This window comes from Macrobrachium nipponense, chromosome 3, assembly GCF_015104395.2.
Source record: "Macrobrachium nipponense isolate FS-2020 chromosome 3, ASM1510439v2, whole genome shotgun sequence".
NCBI lineage: Eukaryota > Metazoa > Arthropoda > Malacostraca > Decapoda > Palaemonidae > Macrobrachium > Macrobrachium nipponense.
The window spans coordinates 6,910,810-6,938,655 of NC_087202.1; the positions used below are offsets into that span (position 1 = coordinate 6,910,810).

Sequence of the window (27,846 nt, forward strand, 5' to 3'; positions counted from 1 at the left end):
GCCCTAATATGTAGGAAAATCCCCGAGCTCTGTAGCGCATATCGCACTGATCTTTTGTGCCCTGTTACTCTTTGCGACATGGATCTGCCCATCTCCCCAACGTAAATCTCATTACAAATGCTGCATTGCTGCACGCAGTTGTAAACTCCAGCTTCTTCTCTTTGATTTAGGTATATACGTTAATGAGCGAACTACCTAGGGATTTGGGATACTGGAAAATGAAAGGAATATTAGAACTGAGGTGTTCTGTAGCTTTTTGGATGTCTTCATCGAACGGAAGTTTATTCTATTGTTAAAACCTATTTGTCTGTTGTGAGAAGGACCTCTGCAGTATATTCCTTTCATTTTCCCTTATCCAAAATCCATTGAAGTTCGCTCATGAACGTATATACTTACAACAAATCAACGACATGAACCTGTCAGGAGGACATTGAAAATCAGATGACAATGACGAGTTAATCCCTGAGCCTCTTCTGAAGCAGGTGTTCCAGAAAATACAACCAACGGACGTATCACTAGACAGAAGTCAATGAGGCAAAAGAAAAAAAAAAAACACATAAACACACCAGGGAATAACTTAATTTCCATCCTTCCTGGGTCAACGGTCACCGGGATACCAACTGAGACATACTGCCACACCTACATATGCTTTGTATATATACACTTGTAAGACATCACCTGTCCGCATTTTACCTGTGATCAGGGGCACAGAAGGAAGTGCTCGAAATATATGGTTGCAATGTTCAAATAGTGTTTTATGGCCCTTTTATCTTCATATACATATATCTACAGTGTTCCCCCTGTATTTGCGGGGGATGGATACCAGACCCTCCATGAATAGCTAGAACCCGCGAACAATTGAAACAACCATAAAAAAAACTTAAAACTGCCTATTTTGTTCATTAAAACTTGAAAAAAACCACTAAAAATGTTTATACCTGGTTTTTTCAATAGCTTCATCACAAAAAGTGCATTTTATGGTGAAATTGATAAAAAACCATGAATTTGTGGATATTTCTCATAGAAAAATACCACAAATACTTGAATTTTCTGCAAATAATGGGGGTATGCGTATCAGAGAGAAATCCGCAAATATGTGAGTCCGCGAATACTGGGGGTTCACTGTGTGTATATATATATATATATATATATATATATATATATATTATATATATATATATATATATATATATATACATCTATATATATATATATATATATATATATATATATATATATATTATATATATATAAGTCATATCTCATTACCGTGATTCATATATATATATCGAGCTGCAAATGTCTTTTAATATCTAATTCGCTCTACCTCGGAATTAATATATTTTCATATATGTTTAACCGAAGGGGAATTTATTCAGCGATAATAGAATTGCCGGCCGACGGGCAAGAACCATCGACATCTTCAATTCCAGGACTGGCGGGGTGGGCTAAGGTTTCACTGCCAGTCCTGCAATTGAAGATGTCGATGGTTCTTGCCCGTCGGCCGGCAATTCTATTATCGCTGTATAAATTCCCCTTCGGTTAAAGATATATGAAAATATATTAATTCCGAGGTAGAGCGAATTAGATATTAAAGGACATTTGAAGCTCGATATATATATATATATATATATATATATATATATATATATATATATATATATATATATATATATATATATAAATTTTAAAACCAGGGCTTGAATGAAGACCATCTTTATTTGCGACTACTATGAGATTCAGGGCCTCTGTAACACGGTTTTTTGGGCTTTGCTCCTTGTCAAAGCATCGGATGTAGCTGAAAGTTGACATATGTATATTTTACAACCACACACAAATTTTGTCAGCATTATCAATAACCTAAACCCGATAGTTTTAATTTTTATAGAGTAAAAATGATCTAGCCGACGACATGGACAATGATTACGAGCCAAGAGTCGAAAAACATTCATTACGTAAGCAAGGTAAGCACCTTTTGACATAATGTTGCCCTGCCCATCCACCTGACAGAAACTCCATCGGCTCTGAAACCCAAAGACTTTATGAATGGCGGAACGATACATAGATGTGGGTGGGGTATCAGTGCTAGCGTAGTAATACTACTGTAGCAGTAGTGCCGCAACAGTATAGCAGTAATATACATGAATTAAACGTTTAGGCCAACTGTTGGGATCCTTGAGGATCATTTAGCACTTCTTACAACTACTCGAGAAATTAGTTTTTATAGACAGATGTTAAATTTTCTAATCCAACAATGCCCATGGTAGCCTTCAGTGTTATCCTGAATTATAACGAGGCGAAAGTGGGTGGAGCCTCATGAATCATCATTCTGACGATAATTATTGGTGAAGGTTTAAAGCCAATATACGGTACCGGCTATTTTTTTTTTTTCAGTGAATAGGTAGATAGCCAATAAATAAAAATTGCTTGACATTGGATATAGCAGTTATCAAATCAAGCTTGTCTACTATGTTTTTGAAAATTACCAATTATTCCCTACATCTTGTCAATATGATTGTGACCTATAAAGTAGACTGTAATTTCTTAGGAAACCTATTTTGGGAGTTAGACTAATAATCGAAGTGTTTTTGTATTTATTAACATATTTTGTTGGTTTGTTCGTTATGACAATTATCAGTGGAGAGGTTCCAGATTTCATAAAGGTGTACTGCTTTGCTTGTATTTAAATTTGTATGTCATTGTTGCCAGAGGTCTAACCTTCGTTACGTATAGCCAATCATCCATCGAGAAAGAGGGAAGCAATGCTGTCATAAGTTACGTAACGAGTGCGTTCGAAACCTTTTCTCTGAGTAAGTTGGCCCGTCTTCAAAAATGGTCACTTTTACATTATTAGTACCAAATTTATTCAACCTACGTAATGCAGAATACAGTCAAAATTTATGTGTAGATATAATATGTATTCTGAATAAGCGTTATATTTATGTAATGCATAGATAAAAAGTTATTGCGAAAAACCGTTACAGAGGCCCTGAATCTCATAGTAGTTTCGGAGATTTACTTTCCTTCGTCATCGGGCAATCTTTAATGGAATATTATTTACAATTAAAATCAATGACGTAATATAAGTTACATTAAAACAAAGCAAAATAAGATAAAATTACATAATTGCTATAAGTTACATTAAAATTAACAAAACAAAATAAAATAATATAAAATTACACAATTACAAGACATAATAACCTAAACTCGCAGAAAATCTTAAAATAGAGAAATACACTGTTTGTTGTCAAAGAGAGCAGAGAAAAAACAGAAAGCAGAAAAAAAATCTAAAAATCTAAAAACACAGCAATTCAACAAACCTTTCATTATTACAAAGAGAGGGTTTATCCCTTAGGGTGTATAGAGACTCAACCACTCCGAGCTCCATTGCGTTGGTTCTGCAAGTAAGGACTGAAAAGGAATCTACATTGATAGGATGGTCATATTCTTCAGAGTGTTGACGAATAGCACTAATGATGGTTTGCTTAATGGCCTATTTGTCCTAACAGATCTTCCGAGATGCTCGAAGATGCGAACCCTGAACTGCCGTTTAGATTTTCCAATGTACATTGCACTACAGCAATGACACTTATACTTATACACAATAGCTGACTGCAGTTCAGTTGGTATCACATCCTTGAACCTGAAGAATTTTTGTAATGTAGATATAGGCTTAAATATTACTCGAATGTTTACTTGTGGGTAGAATTCATGCAAAAGTTTGGTTAATCTTTTTTTAACATTAAAGGACCTATTTCCAAGAAACGTGATGGGAAAATACATAACTGCTCTGTTGACAGTGACAGTTGTAGGTTTTGGAAGTAATAATTTTTGAAGCTCCTTTCCTATATACGTATTAGTAAAACTTTTGCTAAAGCCATTCAAGAATAAGCACTGCTTGATGCAATTAAACTCTAGGTTCATATTAACATAATTTGAACATATATTAAAAGCCCTTGATGTTAAGGTCGTAATCAAATTTCTCTTGAACTGAACAGGAATAAATGAGGACATTTTGGTGGTCAAACCCGTGAAAGTCGGTTTCCTATAAACAGATGTGATAAATCCGTTTTCACTGTGGCTGATTAGTATATCAAGAAAGGCCAGCTTTCCTTCTGCCTCGGTTTCTGAAGTGAATTCGATATTGCTGTGCTTTGTAAAGTGAATTATGAGCAATGTGCAATGGCCAGTTTTGACATTAAATCTTTGTTTACTAACACACCCTTAAAGGAAACAATTGACATATGTGTTAGCGATTTGTTTAAAGATGCCGATAAAATTGAAAAGTTTTCTAAACAACAGTTTCATCAGTTGTTATCCCTAGCTGTAAGTGATTGTTTCTTTATGTTTAACAAGGAGGTATATAAACAGGTAGACGGCGTAGCAATGGGTAACACATTAGGATCAAACACTAGCCAATGCTTTCCTCGCTCATTATGAAGAGGAATGGTTGAATGAATGTCCCGAAGATTTCAAACCTCTGATGTACAGGCGATATGTCGATGACACATTCTTAATCTTTAGATCTAGTAACCACATGTCACTGTTTTTAGAATATTTGAACTCAAAGCAGAGCAATATCGAATTCACTTCAGAAACCGAGGCAGAAGGAAAGCTGGCCTTTCTTGATATACTAATCAGCCACAGTGAAAACGGATTTAGCACATCTGTTTATAGGAAACCGACTTTCACGGGTTTGACCACCAAAATGTCCTCATTTATTCCTGTTCAGTTCAAGAGAAATTTGATTACGACCTTAACATCAAGGGCTTTTAATATATGTTCAAATTATGTTAATATGAACCTAGAGTTTAATTGCATCAAGCAGTGCTTATTCTTGAATGGCTTTAGCAAAAGTTTTACTAATACGTATATAGGAAAGGAGCTTCAAAAATTATTACTTCCAAAACCTACAACTGTCACTGTCAACAGAGCAGTTATGTATTTTCCCATCACGTTTCTTGGAAATAGTCCTTTAATGTTAAAAAAAGATTAACCAAACTTTTGCATGAATTCTACCCACAAGTAAACATTCGAGTAATATTTAAGCCTATATCTACATTACAAAAATTCTTCAGGTTCAAGGATGTGATACCAAATGAACTGCAGTCAGCTATTGTGTATAAATATAAGTGTCATTGCTGTAGTGCAATGTACATTGGAAAATCTAAACGGCAGTTCAGGGATCGCATCTTCGAGCATCTCGGAAGATCTGTTAGGACAAATAGGCCATTAAGCAAACCATCATTAGTGCTATTCGTCAACACTCTGAAGAATATGACCATCCTATCAATGTAGATTCCTTTTCAGTCCTTACTTGCAGAACCAACGCAATGGAGCTCGGAGTGGTTGAGTCTCTATACACCCTAAGGGATAAACCCTCTCTTTGTAATAATGAAAGGTTTGTTGAATTGCTGTGTTTTTAGATTTTTAGATTTTTTTCTGCTTTCTTTTTTTTCTCTGCTCTCTTTGACAACAAACAGTGTATTTCTCTATTTTAAGATTTTGCTGCGAGTTTAGGTTATTATTGTCTTGTAATTGTAATTTTATATTATTTATTTTGCTTTGTTAATTTTAATGTAACTTACAGTACTTATGTAATTTTATCTTGTTTTGCTTTGTTTTAATGTAACTTATATTACGTCATTGATTTTAACTGTAAATAATATTCCATTATAGATTGCCTGATGACGGAGGAAAGTAAATCTCCGAAACTAGTCGCAAATAAAGATGGTCTTCATTCAAGCCCTGGTTTAATATTTATTATTCGTCTCCGATTTCCACGGAACTCTTCTATTGCTGATATATATATATATATATATATATATCTATATATATATATATATATATATATATATATATTTATTATATATTTATATTTATATATATATATATATATATATTTATATATATATTTATATATATACAGTATACATATATATATATATATATATATATATATATATATATATATATATATATATATCGATATAAGAGATCCTCACGTGAAAATGAAAGAAGGAGGTACCAAGACTTTCAACTTTTATTCCAAAGTCATCTTCAGGGGTACTGAACAATTTTAAGAGAACAACTTATACAAGAAAGCAACATGAGGCCACAAATAATAAAACAAGTCAACAACCTACTTAAGTATGCAGGTAAACATTGTTCAAAACAAAAGACATACTTAAACGGAAATATGTGTTACTAAAATCACAGTACAAAACTATCTATTTGTAAAATATCTAACAATTCTTGTTTAACTTTTAAATCATCAAGAATAAAACTTTTTAACAATTCGTCCATCTTAAAAAGACCATCGCTCATATTCATGTTATTAAAAGAACTAATGAGGCAACCTTCAACTAACAATCTGTCATGCATTGATGAACTTTTAAAAACGACTGTAGCTGAATTCCAATCTATAGGGTGTTCAAAATCCCTCACGTGACAAAAAATGACACTTGAACCGTTCGCAACCCGTACATTATATTTATGCTGTGTAACTCTCTTACTTAGTTCCTTACCAGATTGTCCAATATTAGGCAAATTACAAACCGAGCAGTTAATTTTGTACACGCCTCCTGTTGTCATCTGTGATTTATTACAAAACAATGCATTTTTGACAGATGAATTATTACTAAAAACAACATTTATATTCAGACATTTCAGGCTACGTACAATTGATAAAAATTCACAGTGGTATGGCAAAATTAAAATATTTTCAATTTCAAAACTTAACTTATCTTTCGTTGACAATAAAATGATTTTTTTTTGCGTTCACTTTTGGAGGCAAATATCAATAAAATACCTTGGGTAACATAATTCTTTCGCAATTTCATAGATGTTCTTAATTTCCTTCCCTCGTCCTAAGAATTGCAGGATCACAAATTTCTATATGCCCGTAAAAACATCCCTGAGAAGACTGTTCGTTTATCTTGGGGTGATGGCTGGAAAAATTATGAATGAAAGCATTCACTGCTGTTGGTTTACGGTAAACTTTGAATTTAAAACCGTTGTCTGTTCTCATAACGACTGTGTCAAGAAATGGTAGGGTTTTATCCTGTTCTATTTCCAATTTGAATTTTATGGATGGAACCAGGCCATTCAAAAGTTCTAAAAACTCCAAGGGGTCACGATCCCGTGGCCACAGGCATATTATGTCATCAACGTATCTGTACCATGTCAAAGTAAACGTAATGACTTATATACTTCACCCACGGGACCATTGTGGAATTGCAAGACTTATGGACCTCACGCGCCCCTTGACGCTGCCTTTGATCCTTCGACTCTATCCTGTGTGCATACCGCTCTTCTACAACTACAAGAAATCTTTGATGAGGTCACATAGCCTGAAACGACAGCTGCAATTTCTGAAGAAATGTAGGGATAATCTTGTTATACCGAAGTCTTGCTTACCGGGGAGATTGCGTAATTTGGAGTGTGAAGCTTTCTCGGACATGGAGCATCTAATTTTTGACAGGTGCATTAGCACCAAACGTCATGAAGTGAATCGTTCGTTTCAAGATACTAGGAAGGCTACGACGCTTTTGCAGAATCATGTGACCAGTGAACAATGGAACATTATAAATGACAATGTATACACCGCAGTGCGATCTGCAGCAGTGGCACATCAAAATAACTTAGATGGGAAATTGGAACGTCTATTTCGGGATAGTGTGTGGACAACAAAAAGCAACCCGGACTTATACGTGAACCTATCTTCATATGAACTCAGTGATAATGAAAAACTTGTTTTAGGATTTGGTATGAATTTTTTGCTTTACTAAGAACAAAGTCGATATTTTTTCAGTAGCTAAAGGTTTCATAAACTTAGAAAAAACAAAAAATGAAAAAGTAAACAATGACAATATTTTGATTGCAAAAGGATGTGTATATGCTGTGTGCAATTCAAAATTAAGACACTATACCTTTGAGATTCCAGATGGCACTTAAGAGCTTAAGAGCTAATAAAGATATCCATATAACTAGGGCTGATAAGTCAAACTGTATAGTTATTTTGAGTAAGAATTCTTATATTGAAAAGGCTAATCAACTTTTATCCGATGAAGACACTTATGAAAAACTAATAAGAGACCCCACCGATAAAGTTAATAAGCATTATAATAGTACTGTGAAATCTTTGTTAAAGTCGCACCATGAACTAGCCAAGAAATTCTCTGCCGTTAATGCCACTCTTCCTTATATGTATGGCACAGTAAAGTTTCATAAAGAAGGCAAACCAATCAGACCAATTATCAGTTCGATAGGCTCAGCTTCTTATCATTTGTCAAAATGGTTAGGATCTCTGTTAAATCCGCTGATAGGAAATATATCAGAGCATAATTAAGAATACAGAAGACCTTATCACGAAGTTGAAAGTCAGAGATGCAAATTGCAGGTTAATTAGTTTTGATGTCAATTCATTGTTTACGAAAGTGCCCATTGATGATCTGCTACAATTTCTACAAGAAAAAATGAATTATATAAATATTCCCGTTTCCCACCATGTTTTTATTAAGTTGATAAAGTTGTGCATAGTTGATTATAAGTTTACGTTTAATGGTTGTTTTTATAGACAGATTTTTGGTTTGGTAATGGGAAACTGTTTATCTGCAACTCTCTCAAATATCTATATGGAGTTTTACGAAATCAGATACCTACCAAATATCATTACGTTTACTTTGACATGGTACAGATACGTTGATGACATAATATGCCTGTGGCCACGGGATCGTGACCCCATGGAGTTTTTAGAACGTTTGAATGGCCTGGTTCCATCCATAAAAATTCAAATTGGAAATAGACAGGATAAAACCCTACCATCTTGACACAGTCGTTATGAGAACCGACAACGGTTTTAAATTCAAAGTTTACCGTTAAACCAACAGCAGTGAATGCTTTCATTCATAATTTTTCCAGCCTCATCACCCCAAGATAAAACGAAACAGTCTTCTCAGGGATGTTTTTACGGGCATATAGAATTTGTGATCCTGAATTCTTAGACGAGGAAATTAAGAACATCTATGAAATTGCGAGAGAATTATGTTACCCAAGGTATTTTATTGATAGTTGCCTCCAAAGTGCCAAAAAATCATTTTATTGTCACGAAAGATAAGTAAGTTTGAAATTGAAAATATTTTAGTTTTGCCATACCACTGTGAATTTTTATCAATTGTATGTAGCCTGAAATGTCTGAATATAAATGTTGTTTTTAGTAATAATTCATCTGTCAAAAATGCATGGTTTGAAATAAATCAGAGATGACAACAGGAGGCGTCTACAAAATTAACTGCTCTGTTTGTAATTTGCATTATATTGGACAATCTGGTAAGGAACTAAGTAAGAGAGTTCACAGCATAAATATAATGTGCGGGTTGCGAACGGTTCAAGTGTCATTTTTTGTCACGTGAGGGATTTTGAACACCCTATAGAAGTTCATCAATGCATGACAGATTGTTAGTTGAAGGTTGCCTCATTAGTTCTTTTAATAACATGAATATGAGCGATGGTCTTTTTAAGATGGACGAATTGTTAAAAAGTTTTATTCTTGATGATTTAAAAAGTTAAACAAGTTGTTAGATATTTTACAAAACAGATAGTTTTGTACTGTGATTTTAAGTACTACATATTTTCCGTTAAGTATGTCTTTTGTTTTGAACAATGTTTATCTGCATATTAGTAAGTGGTTTGACTTGTTTTATTATTTGTGGCCTCATGTTGCTTTCTTGTATAAGTTGTTCTCTTAAAATTGTTCAGTACCCTGAAGATGACTTTGGAATAAAAGTTGAAAGTCTTGGTACCTCCTTCTTTCATTTTCACGTGAGGATCTCTTTTATACTTCACCCAAGGGACCATTGTGGAACAGCAAGATATATATCGATAAAATACAATTTCTGTCCTATAGGCTACCAGCAAGAGCTACTCTACCAGCACACTGACGGATCCTTCAGCGCATTTGGTAATTCGGACGCCTCAGGATCTACTTGGCTCACAGCATTCGTGCTGAAGTCCTTCAGTCAAGCCGATAGTTACATCACTGTAAGTACAGAAACTTACTCTCTCTCTCTCTCTCTCTCTCTCACTAACATACACTCAATCACACATACACTTATTTCTATAATGCTATCAGTCTGTTAAGTCAATGACAGCAAGTCGAAAGGCCTAGTAACAAACCACCCCGTGTATCGCTTTTCCCTTCGTGGCTGCTGCCTTTATTTAGACATTCATCACGTTCTATAACTTTCGTGAATCAGTTATGAAATATGAAAAACTATATAGGCAGCGACTGAAGGCTGATTCTCTTGCGGTTTGTTTTGTTTGAATCCAACCGAAGGGTGAAAGGTGATAAGTTAGTCGAAGCTTTACGTATGTCAATAATAAGTATCCAACGTCTTAGAGTGATGGGGTGGAAGGTATTTTAGAACAAAGTGGCTTTATAAATAGGAGGCACAGACTTGTACACGACTCTCGGGATAAGGATGAACATGTATGGGAATGCAGTAGTATACATACGAGGGTATTAATATACCCGCTGACGGTATTTTGTTTCAACGTCAAAACAGACTATTCAAGCGTAACAAAGACAAAACTTTCCACATGTTTATATTCCATTTTTGAAGTCACAGGCTACAAAATATGACAGTCGTCAATTATATCCATTTATATATATATATATATTATATATATATATATATATATATATATTATATATATATATATATATATAATATATATATATATATGTGTGTGGTGTGTGTGTGTGTGTGGTATGTACATATATAAATATTTATACATACCTCAATGAAAACATATTTTGATGGTTGCTAAGTTCTCCTGAGCTCTTTATATATCAAATCACTAAACCGGCGTTTTTTCTAGTTTTCTATATACATATCTATGAATTTTTTTTCTCTCCTTTTTTCTGTATTTTCCTTTTACTTCCTCTTACGTCTTCCAATGAACACCATAATATTCTTTGGAAGCTTGAATTTCAAGTCAGTGGCCCCTACTGTGAGTTTGTTCCACATGAATAGGTTTTCATCTACTGTATATACTTAATAATAATAATAATAATAATAATAATAATAATAATAATAATAATAATAATAATAATAATAATAATAATAATATAAAATAGAAATCTCAATTACGAGGGCACAAGTAATGTTCTTTTGGGTCAACAATATACACTGATGGTATCAGCAGTAAAATTTCATAAAACTATATAAAAATTTTCGGACGCTTCCCTGGGTTCATCTTCAGTCGAGTGCTACCAGCAGTTTATTATTTGGGACCTCAAGAACAACAACAACAACAACAAACAACAACAACCAACAACAACAACAACAACAACAACAACAACAATAATAATAATAATAATAATAATAATAGAAAAATGCGCCTTAGTCAACATACAAAAAGGCAAAGTAACGAGAACTGAAGGGATAAAGCTAACCAGATGGGAGCAACATCAAACACAGATGAGAAAGGATACAAATACCTGGGAATAATGGAAGGAGGGGATATAAAACACCAAGAGATGAAGGACACGATCAGGAAACAATATATGCAGAGACTCAAGGCAATACTCAAGTCAAAACTCAACGCCGGAAAATATGATAAAAGCCATAAACACATGGGCAGTGCCAGTAATCAGTTTTTACAGCGCAGGAATAGTGGAATGGACGAAGGCAGAATTCCGCAGCATAGATCAGAAAGCCAGGAAAAAATATGACAATACACAAAGCACTACATCCAAGAGCAAATACGGACAGACTATACATAACACGAAAGGAAGGAGGGAGAGGGGACTACTAAAGTATAGAGGGACTGCGTCACATCGAGAAACAGAGCACTGGGGCAATATCTGAAAACCAGTGGAGACGAGTGGCTAAAGAGTGCAAGGGAAGAAGGACTAATAAAAGTAGACGAAGACCCAGAAATATACAGAGACAGGAGAATGACAGACAGAACAGAGGACTGGCACAACAAACCAATGCACGGACAATACATGGGACTGACTAAAGAACTAGCCAGCGATGACACATGGCAATGGCTACAGAGGGGAGAGCTAAAGAAGGAAACTGAAGGAATGATAACAGCGGCACAAGATCAGGCCCTAAGAACCAGATATGTTCAAAGAACGATAGACGGAAATACATCTCTCCCATATGTAGTAAGTGCAATACGAAAAATGAAACCACATAAACACATAGCAAGCGAATGCCCGGCACTTGCACAGAACCAGTACAAAAAGAGCGTCATGATTCAGTGGCAAAAGCCCTCCACTGGAGCAATGTTGCAAGAAACATCAGCTACCTTGCAGTAATAAGTGGTACGAGCACCAACCAACTGAAGGAGTGATAGAAAACGATCAGGCAAAGATCCTCTGGGACTATGGTATCAGGAACGGTGATTCACTATGCATAATTGCATGGAGCCCTTGTCATGCTGTCACGTAACTCCAACTTAAGAGATATACTCTCTAGCTCCCAAAACTGATTCCTTCTCAAAGTAATGGCATGTTTTGCATATTGTGATCAGTCTGCTGGTAATTTATGCATGTTGGAATTTTTTAGATTCATCAGTATTTCTCAGGACACCTGAAAAGGGAAAACTTTGATTGTAAATATCATAGCAATATGCCAAAAAAAAAAAGTTTGGTAGGATAATTCTGAACTTCCTTCTGTCAGATTTAGGAGTTTAAAGCAATGGTTCTTAACTTTTTTATTACCACGTCCCTCAAAGAGTTGGCCCTTTGTTTCACGACGCTCTAAGAGTTGGTCCTTTCTTTCACACGTCCCCCCCCCCCCACCAGCACCACCCTTTGCATCCATGAGTAAAATTCCCTCCAGATTTAAGGGAAAAGAAAATATAAAAAAATTGAGAAAGAGAGATGGTCGAGAATGGTCATTTCAGTTTCATCTGGTTATATACTTTCGAGAATAGCAGGAAAGAGAAACTGCAGATTTCCCAAGTATGGCTTTACCTGGACTTCTGTTATTGCAGATGTTATTGCAGCGAAGACCACTGGCAAGATACATTATTCATGGTTGCTGGGGCTTACTTTTTTTATTCGGTGGTTTTGTTACGAAATACTAAAATTTTAAAACACATTCCATAAGCCTGGGACTTTGGAAGGGGCTAATAATAACTCTTACTTGCCATATAAGAACTTGAACGCGGAAAACATCTCATTTCGTAGTTTTCTTGGAAGAGTTATGGTCTTTTATTCCTTTCGCTTGCTTTTGTTTTTTTGTTTTTTTTTACTTCATGTTTTATAGGTTTTCTTTCGTTTTTGAGTTATTTATGACTTTATTCTGGTCTCTGCCAAACGGCGGTTATGTCGCAGTAATTCTTGTGTTCGAAACAATATGGTGTTGATACTGATTCTTTTTTATTCCTCTATATTTTTTCCTGTCCGATTATTCTTATTTTACGGAATCTTATATTCAGCAGGATATTAGACATAGAAGTGGTAGTTATAGTGACTTTGAGATAGCGTTCGTCCAGTTAAGATTTAATCATGTTCAGTTAGTTGAAATTGATGATAAGAAATACGCCAATGTTTCTTTTTTATGCAGTTACCCTACCCCGTGTTTGAGAGAGAGAGAGAGAGAGCGAGAGAGAGAGAGAGAGAGAGAGAGAGAGAGAGAGAGAGAGAATTTATGCCAGTGGTCAAGCGCTGGGACCTATGAGGCCATTCAACGCTGAAAGGGAAATTGACAGCAAGATGGTTTGAAAGTGTTACAGGAGGAAAAACCTCAAACGAGTTCCACTATGAATCAGCTATTAGCAGAGGCTGGAAAAGGGAGTGGGAAGAAAGAGAATATGAACGGAGGTACAGTAAAAGGAATGAAAGGGGTTGCAGCTAGGGGCCTAAGAATGGACGCTGCGAAGAACCTCAAGTGATACGAGAGAGAGTGAGGAAGTACCCGGAACAGGCTTGAAGTCAAAGTCCTTCTGTTATATGAACACCACCGTAAATATGGCAGCATTTTTATTTGGTATAAACCTCCATTTTTATGACCTCCCCCCCCTCCCCCCCTCCTCCCTTCTTAGGCTTTCCTGTGAGCAACAACCAGCGGCTGTTTTTTTTTTTTTTTTTTTTTTACTGGAATGGAAACTGGATCACGCATCCTTCTTGGCCCAGATCGTAAAGAAGAGTTATCTGTGAATAATGTAACACTTGAAGGTATATATCATTTTACCGGGCTCGGATAAAAGTATACATCATTTTGCCGGACTCGTTTGAAACTATATATCATTTCGTCCGGACTCGTATGAAAGTCTATACATATAATTTTACCGGACTCGTATGAAAGTCTATATATACCATTTTACCGGACTCGTATGAAAGTATATACATTTTACCGGATCGTATGAATATAATATATCTATATTTAATATATATATATATATTATATATATTATTATATATATATAAATTTTTACCGGACTCACTATGAAAGTATACAAATTTTACCGACTCGTATGAAAAGTATCATCATTTTACCTGGACTCGTATGAAGTATACATCATTTTGGACACTTGTATGAAAGTATGCATCATTTTACCGGACTCGTGTGAAAATATACATCATTTTATGAGACTCGTACGAAAGTATACATAATTTTACCAGACTCGTATTAAGTAAACATCATTTTACCGAACTCGTATCCGAATATATATATATATATATATATATATATATATATATATATATATATATATATATATATATATATATATATATGTCAATATCGTCCACAGGAGAAAAGAGAATTAAAGACTCTAGTAGCTCTAATAATTTCGCCTTCCACCAGGCCTCTTCAAGAGCTTTATTTTAACTAAACAGAATGAGCATTACAAGAATTCATAAACACTTTCCCACTGGGTAAAAAAAAAATATCATAATTGTCAAAGTAAAAATTAGGTTGTTTAAATCATAAACAAATTGTCAAACCAGCAATTCAAACAGGTTAAAAGAGAGAACTATTCAACGATTTGGTGAATGGTCATTTAAACTTTTCTCTGAATTTGTACTGTTGGGAAAACAATATGAAGGAATAAAGGGTCCAATTTATATATGCCCTGACTTATATTAAAGTTATTTTGTTTGCTAAAAACATATGCAAGCTGCTTCTAACAAATTTTCTTGCAATCATATCTTTTTCTTTGAATAATGTCTCTGTTTTGTTCCAAAGGATAGGACAGCCACAATTTTGTACATGTAAGTTCATAGCGCTGTTTGGAGAATTTGTTCTTACACAATATCGATGCTGGGAAATTCTCTTATCGATATCTTTACTGTTTGTCCAGGTAGAATTTGCCACATTTCACAAGGTATTTTGTAAACCACGCCTTCTTCTTGTTTGGTGGGCTGTTGCAAAATAACTGTCTTTCTACTGTGTTGGAGTAAGAAAATACTACTTTAAAGGTTTAATAATCTCAAAGGATAAACAATATCACTGAATGAAGGGTGGAATGGGAGAACAAAAGTACTATCTCATATCGTATCCTTTTTGCGTGGTTGTTCTATAATAAGTTTGTTGAGCTAAGAATAAACATTCCTCTATTTCCCTGATCGAAAAGTTGTTTTTCATGTCAATTCTCGTGATAATACTAATCTCCTCGTCTAAATATTCAGGGCTAACTAGTCTAAGTGCTCTTAAAAAGTGACATCTCAAAGCCATGTACTTTACGTTGCGTGTATGGGTCGATTTTGCATTGATCATTAGGTTATTGTTTGTAGCTTTTCTGTGAATTTTGAATTTTAGGCCATTTTCTGTTCTTATTATTTTAGTATCTAAAAAATTAATAGAGTTATTTGCTTCTTTTTCCATGGTGAATTTTATTGATGGTACTAAGGAATTAAGATCAGAGAGAAATTCATCAGTGTTGTGGTTTACATTCCAAACAGTAAAAGTGTCATCCACGTATCTAACCCAATAAACATCATCTGGTAATATGCTGTTGGCATATGAAGATTATATATATAGAAGATTATATATATAGAAGATGTCCACGCGTAGTCTTCAAGCCTCCTTAATCTTCACCCTGAATTACGTCAGTTAGTGTTTAACTACAAGAAATCTTTACCATGTTGCTCACAGGAAGAAAATGCAGTTCAAGTTTTTAAGAAGTTGCCGCGAAGAATGTGTTGTCCCGAATTCTCTAGTTACAAAGTGCCACGAAATTTAAATGGAAACAGTTTTTGGAAACTTGGAAAATGAAATACTGAAATTACACATTGATAACGCTAAAAATAGAAACCAGGCAATGTTTCAGAAAAAACCAATCGCATTAAAACTGAATTGCTAAGAAGTGTACCACAAAACTTTGTACATAATATTTTTACTTGGGCATATAATCACCTAAGGAGGGAAATACAGAAGGTAAGAAATCTCCACACTAGAAAATTATCAAACCTTATTTCACGTTCCCCATGGAATAATTATGGACAAAGCAATAATGTACTTAATCTTTCATCTAAAACCCTCTCCAACAACGAGAAAACAGCACTCGAATTAGGAATGAAATTTAATAATCCTTCAAAGAAACCAGACATACTTAAAATACAGAAGACCTTTGAAGAAAAGGAAAAGCATAATCACCAACACGAAAACAACGACAGACTAATTTTAGCCAAGGGAATAGTGTACAGTGCTTATATTAAACATGTTGCTTGCTGCTTTTTTCCAAAAACAATTGAATACAGCACTGAAAAATGTCAAAGGAGATAATGAACTGCATATTACCAGAGCAGATAAGGCGAGCACGATAGTCATTTTAGACAAGCACACTTATGTGGAGAAAATGAACAACATATTGAACGACCAAGACACCTACGAAAAAACTAACTACCAATCCCGTAGAAAGAGTCAACGCAGAATTCACAGGAACCTCAGGAATATTCTTGGAAATAACCAACACTCATCAGCAAGTTCAAGCATTCCAATGCTAAACTACCTTACCTTATACGGAACAGTAAAGACCCACAAAGATGGTTACCACCTGCGACCCATCATCAGCACAATAGGAAGTGTACAATACCTTTTTCTTTCTAAGTTTCTCGTAAATTTGTTAAAAACCACTTGTAGGAACTATATCTAACTCCCACATTTCTAATCAGTTGAATTTGTTAATGTAGTTCAAAATGTACAAATTAACCAAAATTGTCACATGATTAGTTTTGATGTACAAAGTTTATTTACCTGTGTACCAGTTTTAGATCTGCTTGAATTTTTAAATATGGAACTAAATAAATATGTTTTTACTATACCTGTTTCAGACATTTTAGAAATAATTAGACTTGTGTAATAGATACATGTTTTTGTTTTTAATAATAGCTATATAAGCAGAAAATTTGGAATGCAAATGGGCAACTGTTTGTCTCCTGTGTTGTCTAACATATACATGGAATTCTATGAAACTCGTATTGCCAACAGCATATTACCAGATGATGTTTATTGGGTTAGATACGTGGATGACACTTTTACTGTTTGGAATGTAAACCACAACACTGATGAATTTCTCTCTGATCTTAATTCCTTAGTACCATCAATAAAATTCACCATGGAAAAAGAAGCAAATAACTCTATTAATTTTTTAGATACTAAAATAATAAGAACAGAAAATGGCCTAAATTCAAAATTCACAGAAAAGCTACAAACAATAACTAATGATCAATGCAAAATCGACCCATACACGCAACGTAAAGTACATGGCTTGAGATGTCACATTTTAAGAGCACTTAGACTAGTTAGCCCTGAATATTTAGACGAGGAGATTAGTATTATCACGAGAATGGCATGAAAAACAACTTTTCGATCAGGGAAATAGAGGAATGTTTATTCTTAGCTCAACAAACTTATTATAGAACAACCACCAAAAAGGAATACGATATGAGTAAGTACTTTGGTTCTCCCATTCCACCCTTCATTCAGTGATAGTGTTTATCCTTGAGATTATTAAACTTTAAAGTAGTAGTTTTCTTACTCCAACACAGTAGGAAAGACAGTTATTTGCAACAGCCCAAACAAGAATAAGAAGGCGGTGGTTTACAAAAATACCTTGTGAATGTGGCAAATTCTACCTGGGACAAACAGGTAAAGATATCGATAAGAGAATTTCCCAGCATCGATATTGTGTAAGAACAAATTCTCCAAACAGTGCTATGAACTTACACTGTACAAAATTGTGGCTGTCCTATCCTTTGGAAACAAAACAGAGACATTATTCAAACAAAAAGATAATGATTGCAAGAAATTTGTTAGAAGCAGCTTGCATATGTTTTAGCAAACAAAATAACTTTAATATAAGTCAGGCCATATATAAATTGGACCCTTTATTCCTTCATTTATTGTTTCCCAACAGTACAAATTCAGAGAAAGGTTTAAATGACCATCACCAAATCGTTGAATAGTTCTCTCTTTTAACTGTTTGAATTGCTGGTTTGACAATTTGTTTATGATTTAAACAACCTAATTTTTACTTTGACAATTAGATATTTTTTTTTTCCCAGTGGGAAAGTGTTTATGAATTCTTGTAATGCTCATTCTGTTTAGTTAAAAAAATAAAAAGCTCCCTTGAAGAGGCCTGGTGGAAGGCGAAATTATCGAGCTACTAGAGTCTTTAATTCTCTTTCTCCTTGTGGACGATATTGACATATCATCATTCGTGTATGAAGATTATATATATATATATATATATATATATATATATATATATATATATATGATATATATATATATATATTGAGAAGAACGAAGTTGAACTTAAAACTTGTTCTGTATAATAATAAAAGAAAAAATAATTTCCTAGATATAGAAATCAAAGGAGATTCATGATCTTTTATCCATTATTTCTGTTCGCAAAGCTTAAATGGAAAAAAAACCTGTAAGAAAATTCATGAAACTTCAGAAAATCTCTCCCCTCATCATAACTTCTATAGAACTCGATTTCGAGTTCGTTTATGGTTTAAAGCAGTTGATTTTATGCCGCGGGACTAGGAATTTAACATGTTTCATTTGCTGTCCTTATTTCGTATAAGAAAAGTCCGCGTTATGGTGGCTGATAAGATTTTCTGGCTGTATATGATGTGATTTCAGATTTATTATTATTATTATTATTTTTATTATTATTATTATTATTATTATATTATTATTATTATTATTATTATTATTATTATTATTTAGAAAAAAACTACATGAGTCAATAAAAGGGGGAAGTAAATCCACGAAGTAAAAGCCTATTTGATTTTGGCTTTTATTTTTATTTACTTTTATTATTATTTTTTAATAAAAATCAAAACTAAAAAGGCATACTACTGTGGATTTACTTTTCCATTTTATTGACTGCTGTGATTATGAGTTTTCTTTGAATAATAATAATAATAAAATAATAATAATAATAATAATAATAATAATAATAATAATAATAATAATAATAATAATAATAATATACTTGAAAACCAAGTGAAGACGAGTGGCTAAAGAGTGCATGGGAAGAAGGAACTAATAAAAAGTAGACGAAAGACCCAGAAAAATATACAGAGACAGGAGAAAGACAGACAGAAAAACGAGGACGGCACAAACAAAACAATGCACGGACAATACATGAGACAGACTAAAGAACTAGCCAGCGATGACAATTGGCAATGGCTACGGAGGGGAGAGCTAAAGAAGGAAACTGAAGGAATGATAACAGCGGCACAAGATCAGGCTCTAAGAACCAGATATGTTCAAAGAACGATAGACAGAAATAAACATCTCTCCCATAGTAGGAAGTGCCAATATGAAAAATGGAAACCACCATAAACCACAATAGCAAGTGAATGCCCGGCACTTGCACAGAACCAGTACAAAAAGAGCATGATTCAGTAGCAAAGGCCCTCCACTGGAGCCTGTGCAAGAAACATCAGCTACCTTGCAGTAATAAGTGGTACGAGCACCAACCTGAAGGAGTGATAGAAAACGATCAGGCAAAGATCCTGTGGGACAATGGTATCAGAACGGAGTAGGGTGATACGTGCAAACAGACCAGACGTTTACTTTGATTGACAAAGTCAAGAAGAAGTATCACTCATTGATGTCGCAATACCATGGGGACACCAGAGTTGAAAGAAAGAGAGGGAAAAAAAGGATAAGTATCAAGATCTGAAAATAGAAATAAGAAGGATATGGGATATGCCAGTGGAAATCGTACCATAATCATAGGAGCACTAGGCACGATCCCAAGATCCCTGAAAAGGAATCTAGAAAAAACTAGAGGACTGAAGTAGCTCCAGTACTCATGCAGAAGAGTGTGATCCTAGAAAACGGCACACATAGTAAGAAAAGTGATGGACTCCTAAGGAGGAGGGGCAGGATGCAACCCGGAACCCCACACTATAAATACCACCCAGTCGAATTGGTAGGACTGTGATAGAGCAAAAAAAAAAAAAAAAAATAAAAAATAATAATAATAATAATAAGGTCAAGATCGGTGTAGAGGATGACTGGCAGCTCAAGACGAAAGCACGCTGCTAGAAAGAGAGAGACCTTACCTACCTTACAGTTCGTTCGGGTTGCCCCAGGTCCCTCAGTGTGAGGCGCCCTCTAATGTCATACAGAGAGTTGCTAGTACATCCTTACCGGTATATTTTCTGCATTTCCTTCAATCTTGGATGGTCTGGGATGCAGTTTAGATATTTGTCGAGCTTATTCTTAAACACATCTACGCTCACTCCTGATATATTCCTCAGATGAGCTGGCAACGCATTGAATAGACGCTGCATTATCGATGCTGGTGCGTAGTGGATTAATGTCCTGTGTGCTTTCCTTATTTTTCCTGGTATAGTTTTGGGCACTATTAATCTACCTCTGCTTGCTCTTTCTGATATTTTTAGTTCCATGATATTTTATGTTATTCCTTCTATCTGTTTCCATGCCTGAATTATCATGTAGCGTTCTTTCTTCCTTTCTAGACTATATAATTTTAAGGATGTAGTCTTTCCAGTAGTCTAGGTCCTTAACTTCTTCTATTCTAGCTGTAAAGGACCTTTGTACACTCTCTATTTGTGCAATATCCTTTTGATAGTGTGGGTACCATATCATATTGCAATATTTCAAGTGGACTACGAACATATGTTTTATAAAGCATAATCATGTGTTCAGCTTTTCTTGTTTTGTGAAGTGCCGTAACAACATTCCCATTTTTGCTTACATTTTGCAACAGAATTGCTATTTGATCATTGCATAACATGTTCCTATTCATCATCACACCAAGGTCTTTAACTGCTTCCTTCCTATTTGTGATTGTCTCATTATTAGGTCCCCTATATGCATATAGCTTTCCTTCTCTGTCTCCATAATTTATTGATTCAAATTTATCAGAGTTAAATACCATCCCCCCCCCCCTATTTACCTCTGCCAATCATATACTTTGTTAAGGTCTCTTTGTAGAGCGTTCCTATCTTCATCACAAGTAATTTCTCTACTTATTCTTGTGTCATCAGCGAAACTACTCACTACCGAATCCTTAACATTACTGTCTATGTCTTCAATCATAATAACAAACAATATTGCAGCTAGCACCGTACCTTGTGGCACCAACCGGATATTACCGTTGGTTTCATTCCGATTTCTCATCGTTTGCAATAACTATCTGTTTTCTGTTGTGTAAAAATTCTTTTTAACCATCTTCCTACTTTTATCTACGATATTGTGTTTTCTAATTTTCTTTGCTATATATTATGGTCTACTTTGTCAAAGGCTTTTGCAAAGTCTAGATAAACCACATCTGTTTCATTTCCGCTTTTCATATTTTTGAATATGTTCTCACGGTGGACTAACAGTTGGGTTTGTGTACTTTTCCGGGTACGAAACGTGTTGTCTATATTAAACAAATTATTTTTATTAAAATGTTTCATAATATTTTTCTTCATTACCCTTTCATACACTTTCATAATATGTGATGTTAGACTCACAGGCCTATAATTACTTGCCTCTAGTCTTGATCCACTTTTGAAAGTAGGGGTGATATATGCTAATTTGTGCTCATCATAAATCTTGCCTGTATCTACACTTTGTCTTAATAATATTGCAAGTGGCTTTGCGATTAGAATGAACTACTTTCTTTAACAAAATAGCAGGGACTCCATCCGGCCCTGCAGCAGCTCCATTTTTAATTTCATTAATTGCCTGCACAATATCAGCTTCATTAATTTCTATGTCAGCTAAATATTCACTATTTTCTTCCCTTACTTCTACTTATATCATTATCTTCATTATCTATTCTAGGGGTGAATTCTCTCTTATATCGTTCTGCCAGTATGTTGCAAATTTCCTTTTTTTTCATCGTTAATCTCCCTTCAATTCTCAGAGGGCCTATTTCTATTCTTCTTTTATTCATCTTCTTCGGCATATGAGTATAATAGTTTGGGGTTTTGCCTTGATATTTAATAGGGTTTTTTCTTCCAAGTCCCGTTTTTTGTTTTCATTTTCTTTTGATTGTATAATCTTTTGTTCTGCCTTTTCTATCTTACTTTTTAGTTCTATAACTTTCCATGCATTTTTTTCTTTTGCAAGACCTTTTTTCCACTTTCTGATTTTCTGGAACAAGATCCTTCTGTCTCCGGTATGATGAATGATGTTTACTTTTCTTCTTCGGTATATTTTTCCACTATTTTCTCCAATATTTTATATAATTCTCCGTATTTACCCTTAGTCATCACTTACGAAAATGTTATCCCAATCTTTGTTTAATTCTTCATTAATTTCGACCATTTTTATATTTTTACTGTAGAAGTTGTATTTTCCATATCCTTCCCACTTTTTCATTTCTTGCTTATCTATTTTCACTTGCTTTGGAATGAACTGTTAATTCTATGAAACATTATGGTCTGAAATACTCGCATTATAAACTATTATTTCTTTAACATAATTCATCTCGTTCACAAATACTAGGTCTAAAGTATTTTCCTTTCTTGTTGGCAGGTGATTTATTTGTTGAATGTTGTTATTCTAGTAGCATATCTAATAGCTTTTCAAATTGCCTCTTATCTTCTGCACTACTATTACTCTCTTTTTTATATGTATAAGTACAACCACAATCTCCTATTCGTTCTTTCCATTTCTACGAAAGGAAAGTTGAAGTCACCAGATAGGAGAATAGTCCAGTCCTTGTGATTTCTACATATATCATCCAATTTTCAATTATTAAGTCAAAACTCTTAGTATTAGGAGGTCTATATATTACTATGTTCATCAATTTTTCAGATTCAAATTCTACCGCTATTAGTTCACATTCTGAGTTTACTATATTTCTCATATATTTTTCCTTGTTTTTTGTCTTTCCCATATATTGCGGTTCCCCCTTGAATCCTATTTTTTTCTATCTGATCTATAAGTTTGGAACCCTTTTATTTGATCATCATTCCCAGTCTCTTGGGAATACCAGGTTTCATTATATTCATTATATCTATTTTCTTTTCTTTTATTTTGGGTTAGTTCTTCTAAGTACTCTATTTTCTTTTTGAGTTACTCGTAAACTAAACCCTGCGCATTCATCACTATGATGGTTTGCGTGTTTTCTCCTTCATTAATACTGGTAGTAATAAGGATTTTCCCATGTCTCTTTCCTGTTCTGGTATGTTGTTCTTTTTTCATTTCCAGAAATTCTGGCATTAAAAAAATCCAACTTTTCCATAATATTTGATCTTCCTTCATCATAATTATTCATTTTGTGTCTGAATCTGCAATGTTCTCCGTTTCTGCAATATCCTCTTGCATAATTAATACAGTTATTATCTCTTGAGTAGAATTTTGGAGCTGATGCTTTGAAATTTTTTGCTGACATCTCTGCATATCTCATTGGTGGTTTGCTTTTCTCTTTTACCTGATATTCTTGATTTCTCTCTTTATTTGTTCTTCTTATTTTGGATTTTATTACTTGGTTGGTTATTTATTTGATTATGATTCATGGCTACAGGGTGCATATACTTGCATTTTTTGTCGAACTTACATCCTTTTCCTTCTTTTAGGTTTTTACATATTTTTGGATGCAGATCTCTGCAATCATCCCCCATATCCATCTAAGTATGCACATTTACCATATATTTCATAGTTTGACAATATCTTAGGAGTTTTGTAGTAACATCTTTCTCCAAATCTGCAATTCCCTCTTTTCAAAAGGTTGCAGATTTTGTCTTTCTTGTCTATTTTTTCCTCTTTCCCGTCATTGTGTAGATCTGGGTAGAGCCTCTTCGGGATTTGCTTTTCTGTTGTCATATCGTAAATTTATTTTCTTCGTAGGTATGCTGCTTATTGCCTCATATGTAGTATCAATGAGTATCTCTGCATCCATACTTTTATCTTGTTCTTTGTTTTCCTTATTTTTTTCTGTCATTTCATTTTTGTTTACTTCTCTTCCGTTTTCCTCTTCTTCTTCTTCTTCTTCTTCTCTTCCTCTTCTTCTTCATCCTCAACTATTTGTACATTCAATCTTGATTTAATAACATTGTCTATCCATGATAGACATGTTGAACAAAAAATTCTTGTATCTTTTCTCAAATCTTGTATTACCCTCAGCACACTGTGGATGGGTCCCGGAAATGTTGCATGCAGCAAACTTTTTCTGATTAGGTTTTGGGATTGACTATGCTATACCAAACCTTACACAGTTTGCATGCTTTTTGGCATTCTTTTTCTAATGCATCAATTAGGATATTCACAAGATTCACCTTATTCATTTTCTTTGTCGGAATATGTTGGTTATGTATATTTCTTTATGAGTCTCTTGACCACTTGGATTTTATTTGGAAACTTCTTCAATTATTTTCAAGATGTTTTCATTAGATTTGTTCCAGTTTGAAGGATTATATCCTTCTAATATATCTATGAATGCTTTTGTATCTTTTTGGTTAGGACTGTTGCTGATTTCATAGATGAGAAATGCTAGTTCCCTTCCTGCTACCTCATCGTATTGCGAATCTGCTAAACACGCCAAATTACGCCACCTCTTCCCGCAGTTGGAACTTTACTGCCATCTTGTTCTGATTTATAGTATTACACTTGATAAACTAACTTAGAAGACGCTTTATCCTACTATTTTCACACTAATCTTATCACCGATAGTTTCACGAACACTTCTAGATATTTCTCAAATTTAGTAGTATGTTAAACTTGTGATATCTGTTGATTAATCTGACTTCACGCGGGTACGTCTCACCAAGCAAGATGGCTAATACGAGAGAGAGAGAGAGAGAGAGAGAGAGGCGAGAGAGAGAGAGAGAGAGGAGAGAGAGAGAGAGAGAGAGAGAGAGAGAATCATTAATGACTTTCATGACTATGATATCATAGTTTATCTGTAAAATTGAAATATATTATACACCATCTTGACCCTGTATTTAATAATAATAATAATAATAATAATAATAATAATAATAATAATAATAATAATCAACAATCTTCATCCAGGTGGATGAAAATCTCCTCCTTTCTTCCAAAACTTGGCTGCTGTCACTTCAAAACGAGGACGGCTGCTTCCAATCCGTCGGCTTTGTGATCCACACTGACATGCAGGTAAGTCATTTGCTGGGCATTTCTGTCAAATTATTCTGGATCTTTTGTGTCTTTCAGACTTTCTATTATCACAGCATTCTACTATCTTGCCTCATTTAGCGCTGGATGACCTCAGGGTTCATGTTGTTGCTGTTATTATCATTATTAAAGGAAGGAGATTAACCATCCTAATGAGTCATGCTTGACTCCTACAGGGCTGGCCCGAAAAATTTCTGGAGAAAAAAAAAATATATATACATATGTATACATATATGAGCCTGATCACATCACCGTGATTCATATATACACATTAAGCTGCAAATGTCCTTTAATATCTAATTCGCTCTACCTCAGAATTAATATATTTTCATATTTGATAACTGAAGGAAATTTTTAGTTGATATCACCTAAAAATTCCCCTTCAGTTAACATACATGAAAATATATCAATTCTGAGGTAGAGCGAATTAGATATTAAAGGACATTTGTAGCTTAATGCGTATACATTATATGTGTACATATACACATATACAAACATACATGCACATATAAATTTATATATATGAAATCTGGTTTTAAAAAATATATTAAATTTAATTGATAAAAAAAATTAAATTAATATTAAATCTAAACTGCTCTTGCTGTACACACCTGATTTCATTTTTAACACTTTTCCTTTTTTAGTTTATTTCCAGTTAAAAGTTAAGTATATCTTAAGTTTAACCAGACTCCCGAGTTGATTAACAGTTCTCCTACTAGGGCTGGCCCTAAGGATTAGATATTTTCACGCGGCTAGGAACCAATTGGTTACCTAGCAACGGGACCTACAGTTTATTGTGGGATCCGAACTGCATTATATCGAGAAATGAATTTATAATCAACAGAAATAATTTCCTCTGGTTCCACGTTGGCAGAGCAGGGAATCGAACTCACGACTACAAAAGTGGTAGGCGAGTGCGTATCCCACTCGTCCAACAGGAATAATACATCTTCGAAGTGATTTATATATTGCATTTGGAAGGAAATGGACGCCCTCCAATTAAGGTAAAGTATTTATGACTGCGCAAGTTCCCTCGTTGGACGAGTGGTTTTCGCACTCGGCTACCAGCCCGGTGGTCTGAAGTTCAATTCTCGGCTAGGCCAACGCGGAATCAGAGGAATTTATTTCTGGTGATAGAAATTCATTTCTCGATATAATGTGGTTCGGATCCCACAATATAAGCTGTAGGTCCCGTTGCTAGATGATCAAAAGGTTCCTAGCCACGTAAAAATATCTAATCCTTCTGGCCATCCCTAGGAGAGCTGTTACCCAGCTCAGTGGTCTGGTAAAACTAAGATATACTTAACTTAAGACTGCGCATACACTTTCAGGGAGGTGTCGATGGTTCAGCAGCGTCGCTCGCGCCTCTCACGGCCTACGTCCTCATATCTCTCCTGGAAGGGAATCTGACAGTGGACCCCCAGGTCATAGCAAACGCCGTCGCTTGCATCACCACAACCACCACGAGCAACAGCACCTATATCAAGGCCCTGACGGCATACGCTCTCTCCTTGGCGGGCGACAGCAGCGCTGCTGCTACGCTCATTTCAGATGTGTACAACAGTTTGACATCAGGAAGTCCAGGTCTGTCTCAGGCTCTGACGGTTGAAGCTGCCGCCTACCTCCTTCTGGCCATGCTGAATGAAAGTCCAGGATTTTACACTACCTGGGCGTCCGATATCGCCAAGCTTATATCAACTTACCACAATGGACAAGGAGGATTCGTCTCGACACAGGTTAGTTCTCTTGGTTAGTAAGGCAGTGATGACTGCTCGAGTGACTGTGATGTTCTCATTTCTTCTTCTTGCCAGCTGGTTCCCATTTTCATATGGGGTCGTTTCCATCTATTCCTATCCAGCGTTTCTGCCTCATCAATTCCCTTCTCATGACTGTGATGCTTTCATTTGATCGGTACGAAATCCATCATCACTTGTTCACGTGCGATGAAATCAAGACAAAATTGTAGTGTTGCTGTTAAAAGTAGAAATTACCGTAAAAATCATGAAAGCATTGTCGATTTCATTTGTGCTTTCTTGGTATACGAAATCGGTAATCAGGTGCCATCTTTATTCCATTTTTACTCCTCCGTTAGTTTACCTCTGAAACTTACAAATCATCTAAGAGTTAATTTTTTCATATTTTAAAGTTATCTGCACAGAGTGTTCAAGTAAGTGGATCGAAATTCGTCTACTATGTGAGTTCATTTTCGAAAATTCTACATTAAATGGATTCTCTTCACATTATCATGTTATTTTTTTAT

General features: G+C 34.7%; 1 protein-coding gene across 1 annotated transcript in view; it reads left to right on the top strand.

Annotated features, from left to right (window-relative positions):
* The window catches only part of LOC135222135 (alpha-1-inhibitor 3-like), a 77,871-nt gene that overhangs the window by 45,010 nt on the left and 5,015 nt on the right, over positions 1-27,846 (top strand). The window contains 3 exon segments of the mRNA XM_064260303.1: positions 9,908-10,041; positions 25,464-25,568; positions 26,918-27,322. Coding sequence (XP_064116373.1) covers positions 9,908-10,041; positions 25,464-25,568; positions 26,918-27,322 — 644 coding nt within the window.